Genomic DNA, 12,340 nt, shown 5'->3' on the forward strand with positions numbered 1-12,340 from the left:
CCCTGTTCTAGAACTTATTACAGCCCCACTTTAAATGTCTCTTGTATTGGGGCTTCTCTGCTTGCACGGGGAGACTTTTCTATGATCCAATAGATCTCACCATTAGAAAGTGTTTTGTTTTTTGCTGCTATTCAGCCTAAATTTGTTCTTCCTTAATTTAATCCAGCTAGTCTCATATTCCCTTGCACCACCCAAACAATTCCTTTCTCTCCTTGATGTTTACTTATTTCCACAGTTATGCCCCTTTTAGCTGATTTTTTAGTCAATAATAAATAAAGTAGGGCCAGTGTCTACCCCTATGTTTATACAGCACTTATCAGAGTGGACCCTGGTTGGATTCATAACTGTTCAGGCTTCTGGGTTATCAATAAGAACAGAAGAATGGCCATATTGAGTCAGACCAAAGGTCCATCTAGCCCAGTATCCTGTATTCTGAAGAGGCTTCAGAGGGAATTAACAGAACAGAGCAATTATCAAGTGATCCATCCTGTGTTGTCCAATCCCAGCTTCTGGCAGTTGGTGGTTTAGGGACACTGGGGACATGGGGGTTGCACCCCTGACTGTCAATGGATCTATCCTCTATGTATCTAGTTCTTTTTTGAACCCAGTTATACCTTTGGCTTTCACAAGTTACATCCCCTGGCCACGATTTCCACAGGTTGACCATGCGTTCAGCACCTTATCAGAGCAAGAAGATCACAGAGTATTTACAAACAAAGCAGAACCTTTTCAACCCTGTCCTCACTAACCCCTGCCCCAAAGTGACAGTGAGAGCAGGAGGGAAACACGGAGAGCGAAGTGATGTTCTCCCCACCACACACCCCCTCAAAAAAATGTTCTCCAAGTAACCCCTAGCCCAAGGCTGGGTCTCATCAGCACGCGGGGAGGGGAGGGAACAAAAAGCAAGCACTGGTGCCGGAGGAAGCTATTTGGACCCCAAACCAGGGAGCCAAACTCTAAGAGGCGCTCAGCACCCCCGGTGCCTTTGAGAATTAGCTGGAGGATGACCAGCCCTTCGCTGTTACACGCCCCGCCTGGCGCTGGGCAAGTCACCGCCGCACTCCGCCTCCGGTACCGTGCGACCTTCCCGGAGGACGAGCGCTGCGCGGGGTGATCTGGCAGCCCCGGGGGCCCCGCTCCGCCGCGCGGCTCGCTCGCGCTCCCTTCCCCGCGCAGCGGCTGCTCTTGCCCGGGCCGTGCGGGATCCCGGGCTCCGCCGGCCGGCAGGACAGCGGCTCCGCGGGCAGGCAGCGAGCACCAGCCCCCCCGCGCGGCTGGCACCGCCCCCCTTCCCCCGCGCGCCGGCAGGGGGGTGACAGCGATGGCCCCCGGCCACTGGGAGGGACCCGCCGCCGCCTGCTGGCCCCTGCCGGGCTGAGGTCACTCGCCGTCCGCCCGCAGACTCCATGGGCGCCTGGTCCCCGCCGGGCCGCCTGCTGCTGCTCCGGCCCGCCAGACCCGAGAAGGCGGCGGGGAGCGTCAGCGCCTGGGAGCCGCGCTCGCCTCTTCCCCCGCCGCTGCTGCTGCTGCTCCGCCGCCCATGAGCCCCGCGAGCTGCCGCCGAGGCGCATGGAGAGCGCGGCCGCCTGTGTGTGCTCGGGTAAGGGATGGGGGCGCTGTGCCCTGGGGCTGCCCCTCGCCCCAGCCCTCCACGGGGGTCACCGCCCTGCAGAGGCATCGCCACGCACGGGGTGAAACCCACTCTCCGCGCAGCCCCGGGCTGCACCAGGGGCCAGCACGGCCCCGCCTAGGCACAGCGCGCACGGCCGCTCAGAGCCCAGGGCCGGCAGGGTTAGTTCAGGCTGGGGCGTTCTGCGCCCGACGGGGAGGGAGGAATAGGCGCTGGGATGTGCGGCGTGTCGGTGGCTCCTGCCCCCCACCCATCATTCGGGTACAGTATCAGCGTGCAGGTTTGATGGGGGAAGTTTGAGAGGTGTTAGTTATTCATCCAAAAAAAAAAGTGTTAAACAGAGGGTCGCTGCTCCGTTAATTTAAGGGGCTATGCGCCTTTAACGAGAAATGCAGAGTGGGCTGTTTCTCTCTTACTAGATAAGGGGACAAGATTAGAAATATTTACATGCTCGCCCTCTCCAACTGTTTTATAAGTATTAGTTAAGTATAGAGGGGGGTAAAGACTTAATATATAAAAATAATTTAAGCTCTAAAGCTGTTCATTATATCCAATTTTTAAAAAATCTAGTAATTCTTGTTTTCTATGTAACAATATAGAAACTGAATTATCTTCCTAAAAAGACATCTTTTATGATTTAGGCTACTTTTTTGTGTGGGGATTTTGTTGCCTATACAGTGTACACTTGTATTTTATTTAAATCTAAGTCTTTAAAGTAGTTAATATTTAAAATAGTGGGAAATTTTGTATACATTCCAGGATACATTTTACTATTCCAGCCCCACTTTGGCACACAGCTAGTTTATGTAAGCAAGTTAGGATGGCACTATTTTGCCTTGCCAGGGTAGGTGCCCATTTCAGTAATTGATGAAATGCTTAACAATAATAATTAGCCTATTTGCATGACATTGTTGTCTAAACATGGCTTTTTGGAATCCTTGAGGCACTGAAGTCTTGTATAATAGCACTTCCTAAAATAGACTGATTCCTAGGAAATTCGAAGCAACAACTCATTTTATTTACACATGGAAACTGCATCTGTTGTGGATTCACAATCTGAAATATACAGCTCTGTCACTAGAGAGTGGGTGCACTTTAGCAACAACTTGTGTCATCAAATGACATCTGGCTCTGAAACAAAACTGCTATTAAGGACTCTTTTTTTTATTTCCCTCCTTAGTTCTTTTCTTACATCTTCCTCTCATCTCTGGAAGCTCCATCCACATTGGAATAGGCAACAATTATTCCAGTCTCTGTAAGTAATCCTTTTTTTAAAAAATGGCTTTCATGGCATGCTTGCAGTCATGTACAGTTGTACAAATATTATATTTAAAGTCTTCTAGAAGATAAGGTATCAATCCAGTAAAGAGCAAATAGCATTCTGCCTAAGAAAACAATTGTGTTAACAGAACTGTGCCATTATTTAAAGGTCCCCTTTATTTAATGGTCAAATCCTGCAATCCTTACTCAGGCAAAAACCTCATTGAAGTCTCGGAGATTTGCCTGAGAACAAAGCCTGTAAAATTGTTACTTTTAAAGTCTCAAATTCTTTAGATATATTTGCCTTCTTTCCTGCTATTTAAACGTCTTTGATTTGCAATCTGGCTAGGTGGACATTAAGCTGCCCATGGTTTCAGAAATTCCACACCATTTTTGACAGTTACTGTCAGAAGAGAAGGGTCTACAAAATGACAATTAAAATTAATCAGAATTTAGGATGTTGATTTTGTTTGGGATTTTTTTGGGGGGCAGTCATGAAAAATCTTAATAGGAAATATTAACTTTAAGGCCCTAAAATCTAGCATGGACTTCAATGGGAATCCAGATGGATGTAGAAGTCCATGCTAACAGGTTCGGATATGGATCAGGACCCTACTAAGCAAAGAAAAGTGAAGATAAAGATATATGAAGGATGACTAAGACATTTTTTCCACAGATGAAGTATTGCTGAAATAATGTAAATAGATTAACTCTTCCATAACAAAAACAAGAACTGGACCCTCATTGTAGTAAGAATAATTCAGTTTAGGTCTGAAGTTTGAGAGAGACAATGGGCAAATTCTGCTTTCAGTTACATAGGTGTAAATACAGAGAGTGGAACTACTCCACATTTAGGGCCTGGAAACACTACGACCTTAGAGCATGCTACCCTGAACAGTGAGCTCAGTGGGACTACAGTAAGAAGAGTTGTTCTTGTTAATATTTGCAGATTGGGCCCTGCTGCAACAGAGAGCAGAATTTGACCCATAAAGCTGATTACTTGCCAAATCTAAAGAGATCAAAGTGGCTGACTTTCAGAGTTTAATTAGATATTTGCTATAACTTCAGTTTGGCTTTGAACTGGAACGCCTAGCAAAAACATGCCAGACTAGGGCTCTAAAGCAAATTCAAGAAGGCAGATATTGACTGAACATTGCTGATGATGATATTGTCAACCACCATCACCCAAATAATGTCAGATTTTTTTAAAAAGGGGGAAGGGCTTCCAACAGTGGCCTTCCAAAAGATATGGACAACTATAAAAGCTCATCTTATTAAAGCTACTAAATGGCTGCTTAAGAAAACAGGACTGATAACAAAAAAAACATCCAATGTCATGGGAAACCTGTGGCCATAACAAACTAATTATAACATGTACTTGGTTCTGTATTTGAGTAAGTACTGTTTAGTCATTTTCTAACAAATCTTTTTCATTCGGCTAACTGTGCATGAGATTCACAGTTCAAGTACATAGCACTAGTCTACCTATATGATCCAGATCTGTTAAACTTTTGGGGTCCCTGTCACACTTTCCATCCATTCCTCATCCCCACATTCCTTGATATTCCCCCTCTCAAAGTAGTTTCTTCATCCCTGTTCTCCCCCAGAGATTTTTTCCTACTCCCTCCCCCGGCAGGATTCCTTCACGTTCCCCTCCCTTGTCCCTCCAAACTCCATCTCCATCACTCCAGAAGAAAAATGTATTTGTCTGCGTTTTACTGCATTAGATCCCTGCATACTGGTAGGCCTTGATCCCAGAGTTACAGCAAAAAAAGTGTTGCAGCAGTGTAGAAGGAATTAAAATTCCTGGCCATGCAAATCACAGACACCCATGCTGTAATGACTATTGAAATTCATGCTTGAGATAAACCACACATGTGCAATGCACCATTTTCTAATGACACGGAGGATAAAATCCCAGTCAAGAGAGATTTAAGAATAGCTTTTGAATAGAACTTCATACTTGTGAAAGTTGCCAGACTGGCAGCCCTGGAGATGGAGGTCTTCTGTATATCCATATAGCAAGTACAGCACAGATAGTGACAATGCAGGCTTCTTCCCCGTTCTCCCATCAACCCCTTGCATTAGGCAATTGTTGGCTGGTGTACAAGAGAGCATGTCTAGAGTACCTTGTGTGCCCGTGGAATCTAGGCTAGCAGAGGGTCCTAATGCAATGGGGCTGATGGAGTCAGCATATTTTAGAGCAGCCCTGGTGTTGTTCTGTCTTTAAGCCAACTTTGTTTCCCCTCCCACCTTTGCACAAAGGATCATGCACGGAGCAGAGTTCAGCCAGACTCTGCACCTTGGTAATTGCTTTTAATTAAGATAATGGTTGTAATGAGAATTGTAAAACTCTTCTGTACCTAACTTATGTAATTAGAGATGGCCAAACCAGAAATTCAGACTATGGCCAGTCTAATGCTTCTGCCTGGTGCAACCTCCACGGGGTTGCTACTCACCCTCCTGAGCAGGTGGGTGGGAGGGAGTAGTCTTGACTCTACTTCCTAACAAAATATTGGTGAAAATTTTGTGCATGTGAGAAAATATTGGATTTGTCATAGCCAAAAACTTTCATTGGGAAAGTTCTCAGGTCAAGGATGCAATCTCTGGTCAAAACCAGCCAGCCCCGGACCTCCAGAATAACCAATAGCTTGGTGGTCAAGAGCTCAGAGATTAGATTAAAATTCAGGAGTATGACTGGGTGAAGCATTTGACTCTAATTGCACATTAACAGGGCTGATAGAAAGCCTTCCATCAACAACAAAAATTAGTCTAAAACCTATTTTTCTGTCAAATGAAAGTTTTTCCACAAACTGTTTGCTTTCTGCCCAAAGTTTCAAGTTTTCAATTAAAAAGTTTGCCATCTCAAAAGAAGAAGTTTGGTTTTTCAATAAAAAGACCAATGCTTTTCTACTGAAGACATTGGATGGAAATGAGGGGGAAAATTCTAACCAGTTCTACAAATAACTTTAAATAGTTTCAGTTCAGTCTGCAGTCGTGAACCTCAGCCCCAGGCTCTTGATAGTTAGGTGAACATGGGCCAAAGTTGTTCACATAGCTAAGCAAGCAGGACAGTCTTCAAAGCTAGCTTTCCTCCCCTCAAGTCACTGCCTTTTTTACTTCCCAGTGACCTCCTCTGAAGAAATAATTTAAAAGCAGGCAGCGATACATGTGCAGTTGTATAGCTAGTTTGCAGATGCAATTATTCAGCTTATGAATGCAAGTCAAAAGGCCAAAGTGACAGGTGTTAATCAGGATAAATGCATGCACAAGTTAGGCAGGTAGGAAGACAGGCCTGATTTCAAAACAATTCTTTGATTGCCTCATCTTGAACTTCGCAGGTTTTGAAAACTTGCCCTTAAAAGAATTAGCTTCAAAAACGTGAAGGGACATATTCAGAAATTCTGTAGCTTTGTCCCCTGGGGCATGAAGATGAAACCAGCAAAGGGCAAGGCCATTTAAAAAAAAAGAAAAAAGAAAAAAAGACGCTACTGAGAAAATTCTGCAGAATATCCTGCCCCTAATCCTCCATATCCTTGAATAGACATTCAGGAGACCATCGCCTCAGTGCTCCACTTGAGTCCCCACACACACAGAGCAGCAGCACAGCTGGCTTCAGGCTGTGTTGTCATTGACTACAGGGCTGCCAGCTGTGCTCTGACTCCATGAAGAGGATGAAGGTTGAATAACCATTAACTCATGAACAACCAAATCCTTATCAAGCAAACAAAATAGTCACTCTGCAGCCATGACTGCAGGCTCAGCTTCTGTTCCTAGTGACAAATCCTGCTTCTTCCCATCCCTCCAGCCTCTGTGGGCCCTCCTCCATAGTAAAATTGGTGCAGTCCCCCTGCCCAGGAATCAAGGAGCCTGACAGAAGCACAGGCCTCCCTGTGCTCCAGCTCAAAGATTAACTTGGGGATACATCTGAGAGGGGCCTGTGGATCAATGGTTTCATGGATCCAGTGGCTATTGTACACTATTTAAGCAGTCACAGGAAGAGCAGAGGTTGCTGCAAGTCTCTGCATTCTTATCTCCGTGCACAATGGATGGTGGAAATGCATAGGTGACTGAATCACCAAACAGATCCACCAGTACCAGCCATTTCCAGCCTCCACTCATCCAAGGATCCCTATGGAACTGTGCTGCCAGGAGGAGCAGGCCACCTGTGTATGTTCCCAAATCCTGCCCCGCTCTCCATGCAAAACAAAGCCACCCCACAGCAGAAATCATCCATGCCCACAGAAGTGAGGAGGAATGCAGGTTTTGCCATACATGAGCTGCAATAACTAATCTGCAATGGATGGGGTCACTCAGAGCAACTGCTCCCTATGCGCCTCGATTGAAACCCCTTTTTACAGGTGGATGTTTTGCAAAAAGAGACTTGAGACAGTTATACAAAGAAAGGGATTTTGTACCTTTCCTGCTCACATACTACCCTCCACCTCCCCACAGTTTTCCTACAGTTTGTTCCCCCTTGCCATACTGCATGTTATAAGGGAGCATATGGCAGGGGGCTTCCTGACTTGTGAAATAAGGACATCCCTTTAGGGATACAAGGAGCAGAGACTCCATCTTTATCCTTTGCCTTAGGAGACAAAGGAACCAAGTGATTTCATCTCTGATGGATCTTGGGCAGCCTGGCCAGACAAAGCTAGAAAGGAGACCGTGGGTGAGAGAAACCATCTTGAACAAAGACTGCATCTTGCTAGATTTAGTTTGTCTTTTATCTATTTGCTTGTAACTATTTCTACCTTTATCCCTGCTAATTGGTATCACTTAGCCTATGTCCTTTTGTTAATCAACTTGTTATAAACCAACTCAGTGCTGTGCTTAAAGAGAAGTGTGTATTTGCCTCAGTTAAAGAGACAGTAAATTACAGCTTAAATTTAAGAGGGCAATGAATTTAATATCTTCGTGAATGATCAGTGACAGGAGCTGTGCATTGCAGAGGAACAGTTGAGAAACTGAGGCTGGAATTCACAGATTTACCTGCGAGGTAAGGTATGGTCAGAAGAGCCTTAAGGAGTTTGCTGGTGAGGATGGTACACTGGGGTGGCTGGGAGCCGACAGTCTGACCTCTAGCAAGGTTCACTGTTGCTGAGGCAGAGGGGTAGTAGCGGCTCACAGCTTTGGTTGTCCCCAGCAGCATGTTACATGCCCAAAGAAGAGACCGTTTATAATGTATCCACTTTTTGGGGGGGTAGGTGGGGACTTTTTCCCTGTCTTTGTCAGATCTTATTTCCTATTTCACAGAAGGAATGGACTGGAACTGTCTTCTCTGTGAGGGATGTGTAAGAAGCCTCATGCCCACTCCCTTTGTGGGAAGCCTTTCTGTGGCCCCACAACAGGCCCTTTGCTTTGTGGAGAGCAGAAGTTGCTCACTCCCTCTCCCCTGGGAGCAAAGCACTCTGAAGAGGGATAGAAAAAGGTGGGGTCATTCCCCTCTCCTTACATACAAATCCATGGGGCTTGGCCAGCACACTTGGAGGAACAATCTGCACCATCCTATTGCCTGATACAGAGAACACATGGAACATCCCTGGGGGAGACGCAGGCATTCTCTCTCCAGCATTCCTCCTGGGCAGGGTACCAATGGTTGTTGTTGCAGTGCCCCTCATTCGCCCCCTGGGCTCCAGTGTTTTGACAGGATGGTTGCATCCCCAGAGTGCTTGTAATCCAAGTTCAGCCTGTCAAACACGTCCTTCACCCACTACTGAGAAGTTAGAGCCCTTCCCTATATATATATATATATATACACACACACACACACACCATGCATTTGCCCTCCTATCATTTTCATTTCAGTCACTATTGGGTTAATGTCTCCTGAAATCAGGGTTCCCTTTTCCAGCTATTGTCATCCTGCCTGCAGGTTCTTAGCAGTTTTCCTAGAATCTCTTTTGACTGTTTCTAGCCTACATTTCAGTCTGGATTGCCTGTGTTATAAGAGCAAGATGTTATTCTTTCCAGGGGCCAGAAAGCTCCAGGCACAGAGGAGTCTGTACAGAAATGCAGATTTCCCCTGACCCTGCAGGTTTGGAGGTGATTGCATTTCCAGCCCACCCACTTAACAGTTTTGTCAGAGATGCTGGCACATGTATGCTGCATAGCTTAAGGACGGGAGGTGGGGGAGAAAGAGCTGCTGTTGCCAGGGTTCAGTATTCTCTCCAGAATACAGGACAAAGCAGCATGGAATCAGGATAAACCTAGGGAGGGCAATTTTCCCCTCCATTATCTGCACATCATTGTCAGTGTAGGGAGTAGTGGCCAACACTGATTTCATAATGGCATCTGCTGGAGGCAATGGGAATTCCTCTGTTGAGTTGCAATACATGAAGTTCTTCAGGAGTTCTGAGAGGCTATGAAGATTGTGGGTCAAATGAAGCTCAGAAGGTTCTTTAATGGCTGAAATAGAGACTGGGATACTAGGGGCTAACAGAGCAAGCAGAGGATTGGAATAGGCATCTAGAGTGCTGTGGGTGAGGGACTAGATTGAGAGAAAAGCCAAGCTTGGGGGTGGGGGGGTCGGAGTGATTTGAGAGAGAATGAGAATGGCACAGAAGATTCAGAAAAAGATCCATAATTATGAGTGGCAGCAGATGAGCTGAGAACAGAGACATGACAATATTGGATGGAATGCAAGGAAAATAAGCAATAGTCAAGGGCGGGAAGCAGTGGGGCATGATACAGAGGATAAGGGATTTTGTAGATATGAAAAATAAAAGTAAGGGCGGACATGCTAACTCTTCCCAGCTCTTGTTTTCATACATCTCTAGCACCTCCTACCACGACTTCTAGGCAGGGAGGGAACATGCACACTGGGAAACTGGGTGTGTGACTATCAGTGGCTGCTTTTTAAAGGGTTATTTCCCCTCCCCCCCCCCCACACACACACACCCACAAGTGAGAGTCCTATAAATATCCTGCAGTTGAGCACCCACTCCCAAACCTTTGAGAGTTTTTGCTCCTTATTTGTCTCCCTTGTAGCTTCTCTCTGTAATATTTCCTTTTAACCTCATTGGGCTTCTTACACCTCACCATCTACTTTTTCTTTGTAATTATATTGCTAGCATGGAAGTATGTAAATAATGGGGAAGAGGATGGGAACATCTCTGCTGAAGACTGACATGCTCTCATACTGTACCTCCCTTTGTTTGCCAGAAGTCCCGCACTGGGGCCTATTGGCATGCTGCTCCTTCCCCTCTGGTTTCCCAGTGAATACATTTCCAAGGTTGGTGTGAATCCTAGCACCGCCGATGAAGTGCCCCACTAGCGTCACATACCATGTGTGGGAAGTGCTGTAAGAGTTCCCAAAGCATCTCATTTGTGTTTCTGCACAGGATTTTCAAAATAGCTGGATTATTAGTTGTGCTTGGAGAGTTACGAAAGGGTGGGAGGTTTAGTTCAGATAAGTGCTCTAAAACTCGGATGCTTATCCCGGTCTCTTGAGTCTGCCAAATTCATCGTAAGGGCAAGCTTTCTTGCGATTGCTCCAGTCAGACCAAAAATGCCTTCCACTGTTGGCCCCAGACAGAACCAATAAGTGCAGAGATGTGAAGAAAAAAAAAAAAAAAAAAAAAAAAAAAAAGGCAAAGTTATGCTTTAGGAAGTCAGACTTTTTACAACCTACACAGCACCAGTTTGATTTATTTGCAAAGGGTAAAGTTCCTTCTTATTTTTGATTCCTGAATGAGCTATGCCCACCACTTAGATAGCAGACACTAAGGATTGAACCAGGGACCGCCAGAGCTAAAAGCTTGGAATCTCCACAGCTTCAGCTATAAGCCCAGGCTGTTAAATGAAGAGCTGCAACAAACCTCTAAGTTCTGTGAACTTGGAACAGAGGTGAACACATGACACACCAACTAGATGGTTACATTAACACTTGACATTTAGTGCCCAATCCTAAAGCACTTAAGGCTAAAAATCTCATTGAGCTTTGCTTCAGGATTGGGTCCTTCAGTCTTTACCTTTAGACTTTTAAGTACAGTTTGATAGTAGGCCTTCATCGTGATTTACTGTTTGGATTGCAGTAGCAGCCAAAACTGCCCTCCCCCAAGCAGGATCATGCCCCATTACACTAGCTGCTGTACAAACATGTAGTTAGAGACAATTTAAGACATCCCAAAAAGGAGAAAAAAAGTTCATTAAAAAAGAAAAATCATTGCACAGAAATCCCAACCCCTGCTCCCTACAGGGGCAGGGATTAGAGAGCATGCAGAAGGCACCAGGACTTTGGATTTACAAACCCATCCCATCCCCATGGATCCTAGCACATCAGCACAGAATGCTTTCCTCTCCATGCCCTGCCCTTATCCCTCCTTCTACAGGCAGCATGGTCAGGCCTGTTGCCATGGCCTCTCTATTCTGCAACTGAACCCAACTATCAGTCTATCATAGGTATTGCTAGGGCATCCATCACCATAGCATCTAGTCACCAGATGCAGTAATTAGTCATATATTTGTCCAAAGTGGCATCCAAAGTGACCTATGCTCAGTCTGAAATGCAGTGCCAGCAGCCCAGCCAGTGCTCTGTAATGGAGAACTCAATCCCTTCTGCAACAAAAACCATCAACTCGTTTAGGATAATGTCTCTGCTGTTTTAGCCTTCATCATTTTGAAGAGTATGTTAGTACAGTTTAACAATCCAATTCCTTAAACTAAACAAATGTGCAAAAATCAAATGTTCCCTTGGAAAGGAAACCAAGATGTTAAATAAGATTGACACAGCAGTTACAATACATTCATTCTATTGTGTGCCAGAGCACAAGCTGTGTGGTATGTTACTTAATGTCATGCCCTGATTGGAAGCCCTCAATACCCAGGAAGAGCAGAACATCAGTCTGCTTTTGTCCTGCTGTCTATCACAACCCCTTTTTCCCTTGGCAAACTTTATATTTTACAGGACAATTTAATGGAGATTGAGCAGATACAGAAAAAACTAGAATTGTTTTTAAAAAGGGCAAACGATTCCTAGTTAAAATACCTGAGTGGAGACATTATGGGATCCTGATCCCACTCCCATTGTCCAGCTTGAGAAATGCAATCCAAATCTGAACTTCCCCTATGTTTGGGGAATCTTTAGATCTGGAGTCCTGATTCAACAGTTTGTAGACAGAAAAGGCCCAGTTGCGAAGTTCACTGAATCAAGTCCCTAACATGGATCTGATGTGTTACTCCTCTATGCCAGTGTCTTACTGTTTATTTCAATGGATTTATACCGGTACAAAAAAGAGAAAGGTGGAATAATGCAATGGTGAGTCAATAATGCAAGTTCCTACAACTGGAACTTCCTCAAAGCTCAGGGTATGAGATCTGAGGTTTTGGTACCAGCAGCACATAGATAGAAACAGGAGTAAGGAAATCTGGTTTGGGTTTCCACATATCAAGCTCTTATCTTCTTCTTCAGCCAAAGACTGCATAATGCAACTCAGGAGTGGGGTGTAA

The 12,340-nt window shown here is 45.2% G+C and overlaps 1 protein-coding gene across 1 annotated transcript in view; it reads left to right on the top strand.

Moving 5' to 3' along the window:
• Positions 1-983: 983 nt before the first annotated feature.
• The window catches only part of BEAN1 (brain expressed associated with NEDD4 1), a 112,625-nt gene continuing 101,268 nt past the window's right edge, over positions 984-12,340 (top strand). The window contains exons 1-2 of the mRNA XM_054049151.1: positions 984-1,600; positions 2,811-2,885. Coding sequence (XP_053905126.1) covers positions 1,570-1,600; positions 2,811-2,885 — 106 coding nt within the window. The 5' untranslated portion in view covers positions 984-1,569. The remainder of the gene's footprint in view (positions 1,601-2,810; positions 2,886-12,340) is intronic.

The sequence above is a fragment of the Malaclemys terrapin genome, chromosome 14 (assembly GCF_027887155.1).
Source record: "Malaclemys terrapin pileata isolate rMalTer1 chromosome 14, rMalTer1.hap1, whole genome shotgun sequence".
Taxonomy (NCBI): Eukaryota; Metazoa; Chordata; order Testudines; family Emydidae; genus Malaclemys; species Malaclemys terrapin.